Genomic DNA, 18,901 nt, shown 5'->3' with positions numbered 1-18,901 from the left:
GGGAGAGAGAGAGAGAACCCCAAGCAGGATCTGCACTGTCAGCACAGAGCCCCATGCTGGGCTCGATCCCACGAACCATGAGATCATGACCTGGGCCAAAATCAAGAGTTGGGTGCCTGACCGACTGAGCCATCCAGGTGCTCCAATTCGCTTCTACGTCTGTTGGCGTACTTCAGGGCAGACTGGTTTTTTCCCACCCACTAATTAGCATTTTCTAAAACCTCCATTCGTGCAATGTATGTGCTACCTGCTATGGGAACGGGCACATCAGGGGGACTCACGTCTTCAAGCGGCTCACCAAAGTCTAGGCTGTTTGAGGAACGGTATGAACGTTCAGGGAAGTAGGTGGCCACCAAGGAACTCGAGAAAGCACTGTAACTGGGTCTTCGCAGATCTCGGAATGGGACAGATGGAGAGGTGGAGCAGGAAAGATGTTCCACAAGGAAAGACAAAATGCCAGCACACTGAAAACGGGCTCCCAAACCATGATCGGGACCGTCCCCAGGGAGCAGGATGTCTGAGGGAGGGGGGGCTGGTCAAGGATCTTTTTTTTTTTTTTTTAATTTTTTTTTCAACGTTTATTTATTTTGGGGACAGAGAGAGACAGAGCATGAACGGGGGAGGGGCAGAGAGAGAGGGAGACACAGAATGGGAAGCAGGCTTCAGGCTCTGAGCCATCAGCCCAGAGCCTGACGCGGGGCTCGAACTCACGGACCGCGAGATCGTGACCTGGCTGAAGTCGGAGGCTTAACCGACTGCGCCACCCAGGCGCCCCAAGGATCTTTCATTTTCAAGGCAATGACGTGTAGGTCCCACGAGATGCCCCAGAGCCTAACACCAGCCCACACCCCCCCGGTTGCCTCCACGTCTGCGTGAGACTCCAAGAAACCTCCTTCCTTGGAGCCCATCAGCATCCATGGCTGTTCAATCTCCCCTGGAAGGAGCGTGGATTATTTTTTCTTGTAAGTCGTTTCCTGTGAGAGATGGCTTAGCACGTGGCAGCAGGCATCACATTTTGGGAAACCGACGGAAGACGGCAGCTTAAAAGTATTCTCTGCCCCTTTAGTTGAAAGGCACGGAGTCCAATGCTCTCTGAGAACACTGGCCCTGAACTGGAGTCTTAAGAACTCTTTAACGAATTTGCCTTTGTGAGCACTGAGAGGGCTTTCTGAATTGAGATACAAGCCCCACACTCTTCAACAGCAGCCAAGTGGAATCGGGGAAAAGTAGGTGTTGGGATAGAGCACTCCCTGGTTATAATCCCTCTGCTCCACTGCCTGTTCTCCACTGATAAGGCTCGGAAGCTTCCAGCATCGCAGGACTTCAGAATGCTAACGCGGGCTCCGAATATCCAGAGGGAGCACAGTGCACAGCGTTTTCCAAACATACACTTTATTGGGGGAAAATCCGCCCCCTCCCCAAATCTGCGGAGCTCGCTTCTGGAGTTATTTTTAGAAGCTCTTCCCTCCGGTGTCTTTCATCATTGTGGACTTGAGAACCCCGAGCGAGTTTAAACCCTCTTCTGGATGGGATCTCTTCAGCTCCTGGAGGACCCTGATCGTGCTCCCCGAAGGCTTCTCCAGGCCAAACACAGCCACGCCCTGCGAACATTCCTCATCTGGTAGAGTCACCATCTCCACACCCCACCTGTGCTCCGTATTTTTTCAGCCAAATACGCCCCTAGCATCAACACGATTCTCTCAAGGGGGCCAGAGGAGCAAAGAATACAAAGAAATGACCTCTGTCGGACCGGGCGTTATTGCAAGGTTGTCCTCTGGTAAAAAAAAAAGTAGCAGTTACATTAGTGCTACTTGGAAGCAGTGAAGACACCAGAGGAGAAGGATCCCGTTGGACAAAGCACCGAGGTCTCCGTACTGGATTTTAAGACGGACACGTACCATGACCCAAAAGAAAGCAATCTACATGAAACTTAAGAAAAAGGTCCTAGAGAGCGTTTGTGATTTTTCTCATTTAGAAGCTGTACAGCTGCTAAAACAATCGTCTGGTCAACCGACTGATGACAGCTCCGAGGTTTCATTCTATTCTAAGAACACACAGATGTGACATTTGCTTTTCCATATTCTCCATGATTTCTGTTTTGGCCTTTCCCATCAAGAGACGACTTCACTGGTGAGTCAACACTGTCTTGTCTTTTTAGCTTTATGTACAAATGTATATGCGTCTGTGTGTGTGTGTGTGTGTGTGTGTGTGTGTGTGTGTAGTTTTTTCTTCCATTCAACGTTTGGTTAATATTTTATGGCTGTTTTTGAGCAATCAGATGACGTCAGGACAGGTCAGGAAACAGTTAAACTAATGGTCAAACGAGCATTAGCAGACAGGCCTTGGACTCGGTGTCATGCAAGATATCCTCATGTTATAATGTTACCATGTGACCGTTCATTCTGATGGTAACGCGGTGTTATAGGTACATCAAGGCCACGGTCCATCTGCATTTTATATTCATTCATAGTGGAGGACGCTTTTATATTGCATCTAAGATTACAGATGTAGGGATGCTGTGAGTGCCTTGTCCAGATCTGAGTTCCTTCTCCTGCCGATGCCGTGACTGTTCGGTCTGAAGCCAACTCCGACTGAGAGCACACCCTTGCCCTGCCTCTTCTGCGCAGGGCAGCAGAATCCGAATCCCTTCTCCTGAGGGCATGCTCCACAAGAAACCACTCTCACAAGAATCTCTACCTCAGGTCCGGTTCTAGGGCTGCTCACCTAAAACAAAGCCAGAGTTATTTTCCCCGGCGGTCGCCACTCGGACGGTTTGAAGGTGAACAATTCTTTGAGCAGTGACTGTATAAGCAACTTGATATGTCAAGCACAGACATCCGGCTGTTTTGCTAAATATGTGTTTAGGAAATATGAGCCCACTGAATAGGCTGTCTTCTAAGTGGATGCCGACTAAGAACATTTAGTTAATTAAAAAATAGTTTGGGAAACAAGGCATGTGACAGTCAACAGGAGAATGGAGTCCTTTGGGAAAAAAACCTCTTTAACTGATGGAGTGGACTCGTGCATTGAGATAGTTATGGTGATAGGTTAGATATGGTGATAGTTATTTTGACTTGTTCAAGTCTCTGAAATTTCAACGAGAGGCAGATTACCTCAAGCAGACTCAATGCTCTCCCAAAATGAGGGTGCCGTTGATGGAATACATTTAAGTTGATACACGATGCAGAGGAGTCCCCACCCCTCATGCCCATGGCCAAAGCCTGAGGGTGGCCAGAATCGATCCGCTTGGTGGGGAAAAGATGTCCATTAAACCAAGAGGATTCTCCCAGTCTAAGGCTGGGTCATCAGTCTTCTTGATTCAAAGGCTGGGAAAGTCAGCACTGGGGCTGAGGTACACCTACCTATTTCTCTTATGTCCCATGAAAGGTTGGGTTGACCGTCTTCAGCTTGCAGAGCTGACCCATTTTTCTAGAAGGGGACAGCCTAAGGAGGTGATCGTAAAAGGTAGCCATGTCCTGGAGGCAAGATCAGACTGGCAGAAGGGACTGCCACAGTGCCTGTTCAACCCAAGGGTCTGTGTGCCACGCTTGCAGGGGAGGTGCAAATCTGAGGACAAGGGCAAAGCTGGTGACTGGGAACGAGCCATAGAGTGAAAGAGCTGAAATTAGCAACATATTTCATTAGCTGAAATTAGAGCGAAATTAGCAACATACGGGTGGGGTCCTGGTTTACTTTCACTGGTAGATGAAAATGTGTAGCCTTCCCAGGTTTAGGGCACAGACAGTCAGGCAAGGGACAAATGTGACACCCTGTCAACCTAATGAGTGTCCATTCCAAATTAGAAATCCTAGACAGTGAGAATGCCAGGTTCCTTTTACTTTTTATTTTTTTAAAGAGTTTTCATTTATTTTGAGAGAGAGAGAATGAGAGAGCAGGGGAGGAGCAGAGAGAAGGAGAGAGAGAGAGAGAGAGAGAGAGAGAATTCCAAGCAGGCTCCATGGTGTCAGCATGGAGCCCCCCGTGGGGATCAAACTCATGAACCATGAGATCATGACCTGAGCCAAAACCAAGAGTTGGATGCTTAACTGACTGAGCCACCCAGGCGCCCCAGATTCCTTTTGTTTTTAAACAAACATCCATCATCTAGAAAACCTCACAAATGAGATTTGACTGTTCCTGGCCATCACGATGTAGCCTTTGGTCCTCAGTTTAAAGGAAAAAAAAACCTGCTCTAATACGTTTTCTGAAATGTCACTCTCAGGAGATAGCAGCAGATAGTCTTTCCTTGGAATCTGGGATATGAAAATGACCTGTGGCTGGAAGGAAACGAATCTTCAGGTGATACATGTAGAGACAGGAGGCTAAGTCTGAAGAGTAAGGAAAGAGAAAGGGGACAGATGGACTGTGCCCTGTGATCCCAGACTAGCGTGCTCCGTGCCTCGTCTCAGGAAGTGAGAACATTTGCCAGTCTCTGCTTCACATAGCTTCCTCTCCTCACCTCCCTCCTTGGCCACCTCCCTTTCCCCCTTCTTCCTGCCTCAAATTGCTTCTCTCATTCTCCTTCCTCTTTCTTAGAAGGAGCCTGCCTTCTTTACTTCGCTTTCATCTTGGAAAAGAGCAGTGAGCCTTGATGATGATTTCTTTAGATGTTCATTTATTTTATTTTATTTTTAAAAAAAAAATTTTTTTTAACGTTTATTTATTTTTTGGGGACAGAGAGAGACAGAGCATGAACGGGGGAGGGGCAGAGAGAGAGGGAGACACAGAATCGGAAACAGGCTCCAGGCTCCGAGCCATCAACCCAGAGCCTGACGCGGGGCTCGAACTCACGGACCGCGAGATCGTGACCTGGCTGAAGTCGGACGCTTAACCGACTGCGCCACCCAGGCGCCCCTCATTTATTTTATTTTTGAGAGAGAGAGAGAGAGAGAGAGAGAGAGCGAGAGAGCACACAACCAGAAGAGGGGCAGAAAGAGAGGGAGAGAGAGAATCCCAAGCAGGCTCTGTGCTGTCAGCGCAGAGCCTGAGGTTGGGCTGAATCTCACGAACTGTGAGATCATGACCTGAACGGAAACCAAGAGTAGGACGCTTCACCGACTGAGCCACCAGGCACCCCTCTGTCTTTTTCAAGATAAAATGGCAGCTACAATATAAATTTAATTCTAATAAAGGAAAAGTACAGTAAGAATTCTCTTCAGCACGGGGCACATCTCTTGGTGATTTTCAAGATGGGAGTCCTTCAAAATTGTTGCTGTACTTGAGAAGTACCTAAATCCTCCCTTAGGGTATTGATTGTGACATTCTTCAGAGGCAAACTCATTTCTGTTACTCATTTTCAAAACACATGAGCCTTTGTCTTTTCACACTCGTCACAGTGAGACTTAAACTAGAGACACAGCATCACCCATTTAAGGGTTATGAATAGCACTGCCTTGAAAAGGCCTGGTGCAAATTTGTGCGGAATTGAAAGTGATGCATTGGACTTGGAAGAATGTCAGGCAGACGCGCAGACTAGGTTGGAGGCCAAGTTTCCTCAGTGTCCTGAGCATGGAACACGAGACCCTCTCCCACCATGCTCACAGTCAGATCCAAATCATCACTTCCAGATGGAGAAATGGAATGGAAGGGTGGTACCGCCCCCAAGACTCTTGCAGTCTACCAAACAAAAGAGGTTCGATAATCAAGAGGCCACCCTAAGTAAGCACGGAGGAAGATTGGATTATGGACCCCATTCTTCCCCCATCCCTGTACCTGTGCCTCTGGCCAGGTGGCTCTGAAGTCCCTGCCACTAGAGGCTGAGAGCATTTCTCCATTCCTTGGTGTGGGCTGGGTCCACGCTCTGGTGGAATGCCACCAATCCAAGGCTTTAAGAAACTTTGTATGCCTCCACTTGTCCTCACCATGAGGAGAGCACAACCTGGCTGGCCCACTCGTCCAAGGAAGGGGTAGGAGAAGAAGAAAAGCATATGCGATGGCAGCCAAACCCCAGCTGATCTGAAGATGCCCGAGTAACAGTCAAAGAAGGCTACTCCAAGTGTTGGCGTTTGAGAGGACTTGTTTGTTACACAGCGTTACTGAGAAACCCCTGAGTGATACAAGCACTGCTCTGAAATGTGGCTTGTTCTAAGGAAGAACATGAATAATGGTGGCTAGAAAATGAGAGTGTGAACGGATAATGGTTCTCTGAAGATGAGGACAGCGCTGTGTGTCTGTTTGCAAGACGGGAAGATGTTCCTCCCCATTCCGAACATCCCACTCCTTAACCGGGTCTCGGCCAAGCGTGAAGGGAAATGTAGAATCCTGCCTTCCTGGCCACACTGGAAACCACTGACAGGTCCGAGCTCGGCGATGACAGACGTGGGCTTCTTCGGGAAGCTCAGACATTTCAAATCTCATTGTGAAGACTATCAGATAGATAAGGAAGTAAGAAAAGACTTTCGGATGACCACCGCCTGACAGACGTTAAACTACTCAGCACTCACAAGGGAAGCCATTCATTCACAGGTCAAGTGTCTTGGGTAAGTGGGTTATAGTCTCACTGAAACTTGCCTTTTAACTTTGCTCCTTGTTCCCAACCCTTTCGCCTAAAGCCGCATAGCATGAGTCTCTTGACTCTCCCACCATGGTACTTTCAAACACAGCTGCACATCCCAAGTCTCGTACACACCAAATCCCAAAGCTTCCTTATGATTTTCTTTGGACGCACCGCTCACCATTCCGATCACTCGTCTAGACACCCACTCGCTTGTCCATATCCCTTATAGAATATGAAATGGAGAATTAGAGACAATCCTCGATGTGAACCTAAAAGGGCTTCTTAACGTGTGGACGTTATTTTTCCAACTATTTATGCCTATTAAGCTTAACTTTTTTCTGTAAAACTGATTTGGTTTATCCTGTGAATAGATTTCTCTGCTTCAGGAGAGTAATGACTATTTTCTCCTCTAATGATAACCAACTCCAATGGGCTCCCTTTACGGAGAACCTTCTAGATGCCTGGTGCTTCCCATCTGCCAGCTCATGAATCCATTCAAAACCCTGAGGTTTTCATAGCTGTATAGAATGAGGACACAGGTTCAGAGAAGGTGAGTCCCTTGCACTAGGTCACACGGCTGCATGGGGTTCAACTTCAGGCTGATTCCATGAACGGAGTCTTTCTACTATCCTCACCCCCTCACCTCATTTTATCTGGGAAGGGAAAGGCTAATTATGTCATGGGAATAGGCAGGAGAAAAATACGGGTCAGCGTTCTCCCCATTCTGTGCACTGACCAGAAAGGCGTCTCTTTGCCCACTCCAAATGAAAATGGCCTCTCACCACGCGACACGACAAAGCCATCGGCTGGAGTACGACAATCACGTGACTGGCCTCAGAACCCGGATGGAAAGGAACCAACAGAGGCCAGTCTTGTGACCTTCAACCAAAGTTTTCTTCTATGATTGTGGTGGACACTGCTGACGCCTTGCCCAGATACCCCTACCGGGTGTCCGGGGGCAGACGAACGGCCTCCCAGAGGTGTCCCCCTCCTAATCCCCAGAACCTGTGACCATGTTATGTTACATGGCAAGGGGAAATCAAAGTTACAGGCGGAAGGAAGGCCGCCAGTCAGGTGGCCTTGAGACAGAAGGATCATCCAGATGGGTGCAAGAGGGGCAGTGAGGACCAAGGAGACGGCAGTGTGAGAAAGATGCACCTGCCATCATAACTCTGAACACAGAAGGGGCCACAGGCCAAGGTGTGGACGGTCTATCAAAGCTGGAGAAGGCAAGGACATACACTCTCCCCTAGAGCCTCCAGAAAGAAACGTATCTCCCGACACCTTGGTTTTAGCCCGCTGAGACCCACCGCGGACTTTCAACCTCCAGAACTGTAAGACAGTGACTCTGTGTTGTTTTAACCTCCTAGATTTGTGATAATCGGTGACAGCAGCGAAAAGCCCCGACTGCTCCGGAGATGCGTGTGCTGGCTCCCGATGGCTCACAGCGACCCCTTTCTCCAGAAAACTGCCTTCAACAGAGCATGAACCACTGGACCCAGCGGGTTAGGAAAGGGCCTCCACCATGGGAGGAGGGAGGGGCCACTGCCAGCAGGATACAAAAGGCTGGCCTCCAGGAAGGCCCGGCTGTGTAACCCTGGAGCCAGACTCCCGCCAGGCGGGGACCGCTTCCTTATTTAGCGACTTCCCTGCCCCATCTGCTTCCTCCCTCCCCCTTCTCCCCCGAGTGCCCCCTCAACAGATCCCAGATGTCTAACTCCCCTCTGGGGCTCTGCTTCTAGGGAATGTGACCTGAGGCAACAGTCACCCTCAGAAGGGATGCCAGCCTGTAGGAAATTGGTGTTGGAGGGGACACGGCAGGGCCGGACAGAAGTGCCTGTGTCAGGGTAGGAGCGCTGGGCCATGAGGCTAGAGAACATACCAGCTTTTGCCTGGGACCTCGCTGGGCCCCGGGCCTGGCTTGTGAGTCTGAGGTTCTGGACCTTAACAGCGTCCCTCCCTGAAACATTCGTGGCCAAGCCCAACTCTGAAGCATCTAGGACGTCAACGAGCGGGAGCAGATCTCCCACACCTGTTGGCCTCAGAGTACTTAGGGCACCCCACGAATTGGCCCAGCGACACCTCTGGAGGGTCAGGGGCATCTCAGGAAGACTGTGCACAACTGGATCGGCCCTGCATCTTTCATTTTCGGCCTCGCTTCCGTTTGGGATGACCTCTCCCTTCTCCTAGCGGAGGGATGGTGGCGGGGGGGGGGGGGGACATCCAGGCCTGTCTCCTTGCGCTTTCTTCCTGTTCTGCGGTGACGGGTCAATTACCAGGGTATACTGCTGCTCTCGAAACAACGGGTTCAAGTTCACTCTGAATCCCACCCGAACTGCCTATAGCTGGGATGTTTTGGGGGGGTCCTTCCTGTCATCTGGGCACACCCCCCTAAGACTCTCAGGCTGCCGCCTCGAGCAGGTCCGTGCCAGGCACAGAGACGTAATGGTGGCTCCGTCACCTTTCCCGCCTCGTTCAGTGCCTCCCCCAGAATCATCCCCCCCACACCTGCCCGTCTGGCTCATCCGCTTGTAATTCACCAAGCCCAAGCAACAGACCCCCCTCCCCAGGCCGCCCAGACACACGTCGCTGTGCGCCCTGGAGCGGATGCTGTGATGTGTCACTCGCGCCCCCCTGGAGAATTCCACACCCAAGCGTCCCACGTCTTGCTTGCCTCCCACTGATTCCCTCTCTGCTAACTGCCCTTGGCTGAAAAGAGCTGCTCCGTTCAGGATCATGCCCCTCCCCAAGGGCTGCCCGCCTGTACGCAGTGAGAGGTGAGGCAGGGCACCAAGTCCCGGACCTCCAGCCTCCAAGCAGACGACCGTACGGGGCTCCCCGGGGACCTGGCCCAAGTTGTACCTGCTTCACCATCCAACGCGTCCCTCTGCCCCGTCCTGCCTCCCTTCCCTTCGCCCAGCTATCGGTCCCCCAAACAACCCGCCCTCGTGCACGCCTCTGAGGCTCGGAACCCGTGCTGGAACCCGGACCCGGGCCGCACCGCTCTCACCGGCCTGTCCGGCGGGCGCGGGGACCTGGAGGTGGGGGTGGGGGAGGCCTTACCCACGATCATGTGGTTGCACACATCGCAGAAGGTGGGCTTCTTGAAGATGTGCTCCTGAAAGGCGTGGGCCTTGCCGCCAGCCCCGGGGTGCAGGGCGGCCCTGGTGGGTGTGGACGTCAGGCTTCCGGGCGCAGGGAGCGGGCTGGAGCTGGGGCTGACCTCGGCCAGCATGTCCGCCTGCAGCTTCACGTCGCTGTTGGTTCGCTGGAAGAAGTTGTCGGCGCTTTTGCTCCGTAAACTCTTGGTCTTGAAAGAAAGTGATCGTTTTAGTTTCTGGAGCTGCAATGCAATGACATAACACGCTCTTACGATCGATCTTGCAGACCCGGGCTGTGGGGGTGAGGTCGGCTGCAGACGCTTGTGTCATCCCCCCCCCCAACCCCGGGACACCCTCGGACCCAAGGAGGCTCACGCGCGTCCCCGCGTGGGGGGGGCGAGGTCAGGGCCTGGAGGGAGTTGGCCTGCTCTCTCCCCGCCCCCTCCCGAGCCAGAAGACCCAAAGAGCACGCACGACGCCTGTGCCTCTGCCCCTGCTCCTGGCGGTCCTGCCGGCGTGCCATCGGAATGTCCCGTGACGCTGGACTTTTGACACCACCCGCCTTCTGAATTTGAATCCCTGGAACCCGTTCGACCTGCTGGGCTCGGTGGCCGCGTCTGCGATGCCAGGACCTCTGCTGGATGTTCTCCCTTATGGTCACTTAGCAGCCACCCATCTCTATACACAGCAGAGCAAGAGAGGCCGCTGCGTGACTGGGAATCCACGTGGCCAAAGTATCCACGGAACACGAACTAGAAACTCTCAAGCCTGCGTGGGTCTGAAGCGTACAGACGGGTAATCTGGGCGTGCGCGTGTGCGTGAGATTATCTATCTGACCTTCTCTGCTCTTCTCCCGCTTTGCTGCTGGGGTTTGGCCATGGCAAACAGGATCGTTTTTCCTTTGCCCTCGGAATTGGAATTACGAAGGGTTAAAACGCGGGTTTGGCAAAGCCTTAATTTCTGAAAGGTCTGGCTTTGGTCCGGTCTGTACCACCAATCTAGCCTTCACATTGGAGCCACAAGGGTCTTTTGGAAACACAGATGTGAGCATGTGAGCCTGGGGGTCTTCGTGAAGTTTCTTGAAACTTCATGAAGTCTCGTCTGTTCTTAAATCTAAAGGGACGCTCCTTGTCATGGGCTCCAGGGACTGGCAGATTCTGGGTCCCCGTGACAGCTTGCACCAGCGTGTACCTTGCTCTGTCCATGGCAGCCACGGTGGCCTTTTAGAAGTCCGTGATATTTACTATGCTTTCTCCTCACTGTCCCTTTTGTGCATATGTTTCCCTTTCGCCCAAATAAGAGGAACGGAGCGCTTAGTGGCTGTGTGGTCTGCAAGAGGTCACCTTACCTAGAAGGTAGTTTCCTTTCGTAATCGAATGTCCATGGGGACTCTGCCTGTCGCCTGGAATTAATGTCTTTGACCCAAAGCTGCAGATAAAAAGGTGGTAAAGCACACTCGTCTAATAAGGCCCCCTGCAAGTGTGGTCAACCCCCCCAAGATGAGTTGATAAGCTCATGCTAAACCTAGTCACCTCTGCATCTCCCCTCCAACCTCTTCCATAGAAGATCAGGAAGACGTGGTCTTCGGTGCTTGGGGTAGACTGCAAAAACTCCCCAATTTTCTACCCTTCCCCTTCCCCATTCACCTCTGCAATGTGATTTTGCAGACCCACCAGTCCAAGGTAGCGTATCTCCTCACTCCTTGGATCTTGTTGGTCTGGGGAATTTGACCAAGAGAAGGTGGCAGAAGCAGTTCTGAGCCAGTTCCGAGCCCAGACCTCAAGCTGCCTGGCATGCTCTGTCCTCCCTCTTGGAAACCAAACTGCCATAGGAGCCAAGCCAGTGCCGCCTGAAGGATGATGATGGGCACACAGTCCCGTCACTTCCCATCACATGAGTAAGACCCCTGAAGCACAGCCACCCTGTTTCCCTGCGTGGAATAAAGAGTCTAGATGAGACCAGAAGAACCGTCGAGCTGAGTCCCATCCAAATCGCCAACCCACAGAACCATCAACTAAAGAGATGACTGGTGTTTGAAATCATTAGGTTGGTGTCTATTGTGTGTAGAAGGCAATACGTTGCTTCTTCCCAACTTCCTGGAATGTGGTGGGATTGTCATTCCTTGCCCAGGAGATGCTGGTTGTGGCTGTGTGAAGCCAGGGAGCCATCCAGGGAAGAGGCCTGCAGGGCCCTCTGGCAGAGCCCCACTAAGGCCAGCAATGAGGCATCATTAGCCAGAAAGTTCTGGCCAGAGAAGCAGCAACACCCTACATTAAAAGGTCAGAGACAGTGGGCCCTTTTCTCTACAGCCCAAACCCACCAGAGGAGCTAGAAACATCAAAGGAGGAGGAGGAGAAGCTCACGAGTTCTTTGGGAGTTGTTTGTTTTCGTACCATAACCTGGCCCGTCCTGACTGATACAGGGGAGCAGGGCCACGCGTCCTTGGGCGCCCTGCATTTATTGTGAAGAGGACCTTCCCTATGTAGCAAAACTAAGTGACACGGGGCATGAAAAGCACTCGCTGAAACAGCCACACCAAGGTGGGGACCGGGAAACCTTAAAGGAGCAGAACAGACCTTCCTCACTTCCCTTCCTTCCAGCTAGGAACTGGGCGGGTGCTGGAGGAAGGAGGGATTAAATAGATGGGATGAGAGTTTTATTTTAGACAGAGTTTTATTAAATTCAAGTGACCAGGAAGTTAAGGAATCTGCCAAGATTTTTTATGGGCTGTGGCAACCTAGGGCGAGGGTGGTTTATCAGACTAAATATCATCACATAGAAAAATAAAGTCTTTTTCTGTCTCCCCTCCCCCCGCCCCCCATGGAGTTCTGATGGTTCAATAAATGGGCTACTCTAGTCTCCAAAACAGAACAATAGCACCCATTCTGATGATAATAATGGCACCTACCCGGGGGGCTTCACCAGGCGCCCCTTCTTTATCTTCCCAATCATCCAGAAGGCACTGACTGCTGTTCTCCCCCTGGAGGAATGGCCCAGGGAGGTTAAGGGATTTGCCCAAGGTCACACAGCTCACGTGAGTCAAGACCAAGGTTCAGAATGAAATTTACCTGCCTCTAAACCCACCCTGTTTGCACTGCCAGTGATTGACAGGTGATGGAGGCGGGATGAGGGAGAGTTACCCCTCACCCCCAGGGGGGATGGAACTACTCTTGGTGTACCTTTAGAATGGGAAGGGAGGTGAAGCAAAAAAGCAAATGTACATTTTTGGGAGCTATTTCCTTTATTTTATGTCTTTCCAATTTTTCAGAAGTAGTAAGGGGGGGGGAATGCCTTTTTATCAAAGGGAGCATCAGACTCCCCTTTAAGGCTTCTCTAACAGACCGTGCGTCTCTTCCCTGCTAGGACAGGAAAGGTGATGGGGTGTTGCTTATGTACGTCCGGTCTGGTCTCCCTCCTGTGCTCATGTGCTTTATTTCTGCCCCCAGAACCTTCCAAATACGGTATTCTGTGTTCCCTGGAAGGTTAGCATGATGCCGAGACACCTGTAGCATTTTCCTTGTCCTGGGGGACGCGGCTGGAAATTGTGTCAGACTTTTCAGAGCCTGCCTGCTTGTAGAACTGGAGAATTTGCCTCAGAAGCCAATGTGACAGCTCTTTTTTAAGTGGACAGCTTAAAAGAAGTGCCTGCAAGTTAAACAAAGTCTGAGCAGTGAGCTCAAAGGAACACACTTTCTCCAACTATTCCCAAGAGGAGAAGCCAGATGGGAATATATACAATGCAGAAATAGAAGCAAACCCTGATAATAGCGGGTATCACAAAATGATTAGCTTCCATGCCCCACTGCCACAGCCCGGCTCCTTTTATAATAATAATGGTTGAAGGAACAGATACTCTTGAGTACTTTTCCATTTGCTAGAAACTTCTCTATATACTTTAATTCATGTTATTATCCTCGTGACGTGATGCGTAAGAGATCATTCACTGATTCAATAATTCATTCAAGGAATATTTATTGTGTCACTACCATGAGCCCGGCCCTGACCTTGGTTTTGCAGACACAGCACCGAAAAAAGTAAAATCCTTTCCCTTAAGGGTTTAAGGTCTAGTGGGTAGAAATAGAAAGTAAATAAATAATCAGAGATGTATATAATAGCATTTGGGTACGGATAAGAGCCATGAAGGAAACAGAAGTGGAGCCAGGCTTTAGGAGGTGACAAGGAAGGCTTCTCTGACTGGTGACACTGGAGCAGAGGCACACAAGAAGTGAAGTCATGAGGTACTGTGGAGAAGAGCATTCTGGGTAGCGGGGGAAACCAAGGGCAAAGGCCCTGACAAGGTGGTTGTTTGAGGAACACCAGGAAGTCAGTGCGTCTGGGGCAGCAGGTGGAAAGAGAAAAAGGGCAGAGAGGTCAAGGGTCAGCTTCATGCTAGGCCTGGCAGGCCAGGGCAAGGGCCTTGGAACGTATCCTGAGGGTCATAGTATGAGCAGGGAAGTGACAAGGTCTGGCTTGAATTTCCAAAGGTTTACTCTGGCTGCTGTGTAGAAAACAGACTATAGGAGGCCAAGATGGAAGCTGGGAGACCAGTTAGAAACTCTTCCAATTATCCTGGGAGAATTACTTTTGGCTTGGCTTAGCAGAGTTACAGTACAACATGGTTGAATTTGGGGTATATCTGGAAGGTAGGACCAACTGGGCCTGCTTAAGGATTAGACGTAGAGTGTGAAGGAACGAGGGGGCTCAAGAATGATTTCAAGGTTTGGGGCTTGAGCAAGTGGTCAAATGGAGGGACTATTTTTTCAAACAAAGAGCCCTAGAGAAGAAGCAAGTCTGTGTGGGCAAGTGGCGCGGGAGGCAGAGTTGCGTTGGGGAAAGTGAGAGTTTGACGTGCTTATGTGGAATTTCACGTGGAGCTGGATATGTGACCCCTGGATTCAGGCGAAAGGTCTGAGCTGGGGAAATACATGTGCAAGTCATGAGCACGTGGGTAGTACTCACAACCAAGAGACTTGATGGGATCACTGCGGTTAGTGCGACGCTGAAGAGAAGTGCTCCGAGGAAGGAGACCTGGAGGTCAAGAAGATGAGGGAAATATTACAAGGTCAAGAAGACTGAGGGAAAACAAAGGCAGCTGAGAAGGAGGCACTGGCGAAGAAAGAGAGGGAGGTTTTAGAAGCTCCGGGAATAAAACGATTCAAGAGGAAAAGAGAAGAACGAAGCTTATCCAATAGGTCACATGAGGGCTAGGGGTTGGCTTGCACAATGTCTTTGGGGGACCTTAACGGGAAATGGCTGTCAGCTGTGAAATGAAGATCCATATCCAGAGCTCTCTCAACTCCAGAGCCCCTTCGGTCAAATGGACTTTCGTAAGGTTTTCCACCCTTGACGTCCTCCCGGTAAAAAAATCCTCTGTTTGGCGTGCCCCAGCTTCCTGGTGCCAGCTGGAATGGTACGATCATCCATGTGGATGACTGAGGCAATCTCACCAACATCTGACCCATTCGTGGCCTGATTTCTTTTTTAAAAATATTTATTTATTTTGAGAGAGAGAGAGAGAGAGAGACGAAGAGAGAGTGCTCAGGCACAAGCAGGGAGGAACAGAGAGAGGGAGAGAGAGAGAGAATCCTAAGCAGACTCCACGCTCAGCACAGAGCCCAGCATGGGGCTCGAACTCACCAACTGTGAGATCACGACCTGAGCCGAGCTCAAGAGACGCTTCACCGACGGAGCCACCCAGATGCCCCGAAGCCCGATTTCTTTTAAGACAAACACAATCTATTCCAGGTCCTGATTGGCTTCAGTTTGGATGTGACTTCAAAGTCAGTTAATAGTCCTTTTACATCTACCTGGCTTGGTCAAAACCAGCAAGAACTGGCTGTTTGTGAGTATGTCGGCAAAGCAACGGTTACCGAGTGTGATCGGTTGAAGGCCCATCAATGAGCGGTGTGGCTTGGGCAGGCCCTCAAGCTCCTTAGCTTGGAATCTATCCGGTAAAGAGACAGGAAGGGCTTGGTGGGTGCTGCGTTCCCCTCCTGCTCTGGCAAGTCAGCGCGGTGAAGGAATACAAAAGACTTTGAACGGTCTCCACTTACAGGAAGTCTAAGATCTAACTCTGGAGACGAGTAGCAATGCTTAAGACGGTCCAAGGGTGACACAAGACCCCAAATTATATTATCAAGTGATAAGTAGAGTGTTTTCATCATGGCCTATTCTGGTATGTCAGAAAAGGGAGCTTTCAACGGCGTCTGGAATAGTCCGGAGACATTCTTTCAAACCGTAAAGGGTGAATTGACTTTCAGACACACAACTGAACCGTGTAAGTGCCCCCCTGCCCCATTCACCTGTAGGTTATATACCCAGGCTCCTCACTGTGTGATACAAGACCCTTGTATACATACATCTGCCCGGCACACTCTAGTCACCCCTCCACCATCCCAGGCGCACAGACACAGTAAGAGAAGCCCCCAAATTTTCAGTGATGCATAAGCCTTCAATGCCTGTATTCTGCCCGGAAATGGCACTCCAGCCTACCTGGAAAATGCCTCATTGTCCTTGAAGGCTTTTCTCCGGCTTCCTGCCTGACCCTCCCAGCAGGTGGACAGGGACTTTCTCTCCTGCGTGACCCAAGTGTGCAGCGTGGAGACATCTCACCGTCCTTCCTGCCGTCCGCTCTGGGCTCCTCTCCAGACCATCAGGCTACTTCCGACACGTGCCTGGCACGTAGTAATGACATTCATTACCCCGGCAAATAGTTATCCAGCTCCTCTTATGCACCAGACTCTGCCCTGAGGGTGTATGTAAGTCACCTTTTGATGTTCGTGCTAACCCTGAAATAACGTGGCATAACGTGCCCCCAAACACCCAGAAAGTGTGGCAGAGTCAGGATTAGCGTCCAGGACGGGTTGACTTCAGAGTCCCAGCTCTCAGCCTCTACACGTTTGTTAAATGACGGCCAGGCAGGCTGATGGATGGACTGAATGAACAGCAAGAGTTACGGAGCCAGACTGGAGACCTGGATGCGGAAGCAGGAGCGAGTGCGTCGCGAGCAGGTGCGCCGGGGTCCCCACGGGATTTAAGCGGTGCCCACAACTGGACTCCAAACATACCAGGTGTGTGGCACACCCTTCCCGAGAAGCTGGCCCGACGGGTCCTCCAGGAGTGCTGGCAAGAGTGGGAAGCAACGGTGATGAAGGCCACGTGTATGGGTGCGTGTGGGGAGGTGTCCCAGGCGAGGACGGAAGCCAGGTGGAAGGAGTGTAGAGGATGGTAAGCCGCAGAGACCCACGGCAGGTGTTCCGGAGGAAGACACCGGCTCTGAACGCCAAGTCGGGGTAGGACCTGGGCGTCTCAGAGGCACACCCCGGGGACGGACAGGTTGGGAAGCCGCTCCCTCTGGCCGTCAGGCTAGCTGCCGTGTCTCCTCCAAAGGTGTTTCTCCGTAGCTCCCAGGTCCACGGAGGCTAGAACAGGAAGGCTGTGGTCGCAGGCAGCTTCTGCCTACTCCTCACCTGTTCCTCTTTGCCGGAGAAATTGAAGGTCACCAATTTCTTCCTTTCTGAAAGTCCTAAAGGTGGTGGAAGTTTTGTTTGGGGTTTTCTTGGTTCTGTCCTGAGAACAGTCCTCACCTACACCGTTTAAACCAACAGTGAGTCGGTTAGATCTTGTTTCATGGCAAACATCAAGGTAATAATTGATACCTCACTCTTTTGGTACAGCGATACGCACGCACACACACACACACACACACACACACACAACCTACTTTTTATCTGATGTACCTTTCCACGAAACAGCCCTGTGAATTGAGCAGGGCAACTATCACCCCCAAGTGACAGGTGAACAAACGAGACACAAGATGTGAAGTGACATTCCCAAGGCCCACAGAAGAGGATGTGCTTAATGCGGAGGAGACGAACGGTTTTAAGGACTGTCTTATGTGCAGGGACAGAGGATGATTCCGAAGCCGAGGAGGACGCACTCAAGGCTCTGCCCTTCTAAGCCTGTGGGTCTCCAGCAGCGTGAGCACACGGAAGTTACTTAACTTCTCTGAGTCTCGGCTTCCCCATCCACAGAATGGGGATAAGAACACTTGCCTTGCAGGTATGTCTGCCTATGCAGGATTAAGTACGAGGAGCATCTAAAACCCGTGGCATAACCCTGGCACTCAGGGGCCACGTCCTAACGCTCAGCGTCTCAAAATCCCCCGAACACCACTGCCCTTTCTGGTTGGCATGAGGTGGGGAGCATGGCTTTTATCCTTCCCTGTCGTGTGGATGCCAACTTCACAATCCCAGGGCCGTTCCATCACCTTCAGGGGTGGGTCAAGATTCCGCTTGGGAAAGAGTATGACATGTGCTCAGAAGAAATACTTTTTGAGGAGACAGAGGCAAGGGAAGATGGTACCTCAAAGACCGAACTCAATAATAATAACAGTAATGAGATGCCACTGTGTTCTGGGAAGCCCTTAGGAGGCTGAGATTTACAGTGTGAGGGACTGAGCTGCGCTGCGACGTACATCAGAGGTGAGCTGGGTGGAGGGGGCAGGCTGCCATGCGGGAGGCGTGCGGGGAAAAGGCAATGAGAAAATAAATTCAGAGGCGGTATGGCTTCTGGAGTCAGACAGCTACTGGAGAGGGTATGCATTATAAACCTCCTCGTTCTTCTTCTCGGAATCTTCGGAAGTCTTCATTTCTCACCCACACTTTGGCGAGGGGGCCCTTTTTCAGGGAGGATATGGGCGTGAGGCACCAGCGCCTGGATTAGGGTGGAACCCGTGGGCCCATTTGGGAGTAAACTCCCGAGCCCCGGAATCACGCCAGGGAGAGGGCCTGCCTGACCAGGAGGCTGGGACTGAGAATCCTGGTCCTGAACCACGTGGCCCAGCAAGTGGGAGTCACACTGGGCCCTCTGATGCCGTGGCCAGTCCCCTCTCTGCTGCTGCTGTCACCGTTGTGACAGCTTCCGAGGAGGGATACAGCCCCAGGGACCACATCATGGTTTTTATTCCCACGAGCAGAGAGAGGGCTGGGCCCCAGGAAGGCCAATGAACACAGAGAAAATGGAAAAGTGACTTCTAAAAGATGGAAAAACTGTTTTTTTTTCAGGGGCAAATGAGTTTAGAATGGGGATCATTCTTGATTCTGATTCATACATTAAATGGTTCTACTGATGAAGTGACGGACGAAGGAACAAAAGTATTTACACTTGATTATGCTGGGCCTCATTTATTAACACCACCTCCCACAGTGCCTTGCAAATGGTAGGGACTTATTACGGGCTGAATTGTGTTCCCCAAATTAATATATAGAAGCCCAAATTAATATATATATTAAAAGACAGAATA

General features: G+C 51.1%; 1 protein-coding gene across 4 annotated transcripts in view; it reads right to left on the bottom strand.

Moving 5' to 3' along the window:
* STAC (SH3 and cysteine rich domain) overlaps positions 1–18,901 on the bottom strand; it is a 139,003-nt gene that overhangs the window by 72,665 nt on the left and 47,437 nt on the right. For 3 of the 4 annotated variants that reach the window (XM_040479725.1, XM_040479726.1, XM_040479722.1), the window contains exon 2: positions 9,560–9,839. In XM_040479725.1, the coding sequence (XP_040335659.1) occupies positions 9,560–9,839 (280 nt within the window). The remainder of the gene's footprint in view (positions 1–9,559; positions 9,840–18,901) is intronic. The other variant, XM_040479723.1, reaches the window with a different exon arrangement.

The sequence above is a fragment of the Herpailurus yagouaroundi genome, unplaced genomic scaffold (genome assembly GCF_014898765.1).
Source record: "Herpailurus yagouaroundi ecotype Mexico unplaced genomic scaffold, PumYag 159, whole genome shotgun sequence".
NCBI lineage: Eukaryota > Metazoa > Chordata > Mammalia > Carnivora > Felidae > Herpailurus > Herpailurus yagouaroundi.
Note: the sequence above shows the minus strand (reverse complement) of the source record. Positions and strands in the feature narration are given on the sequence as shown.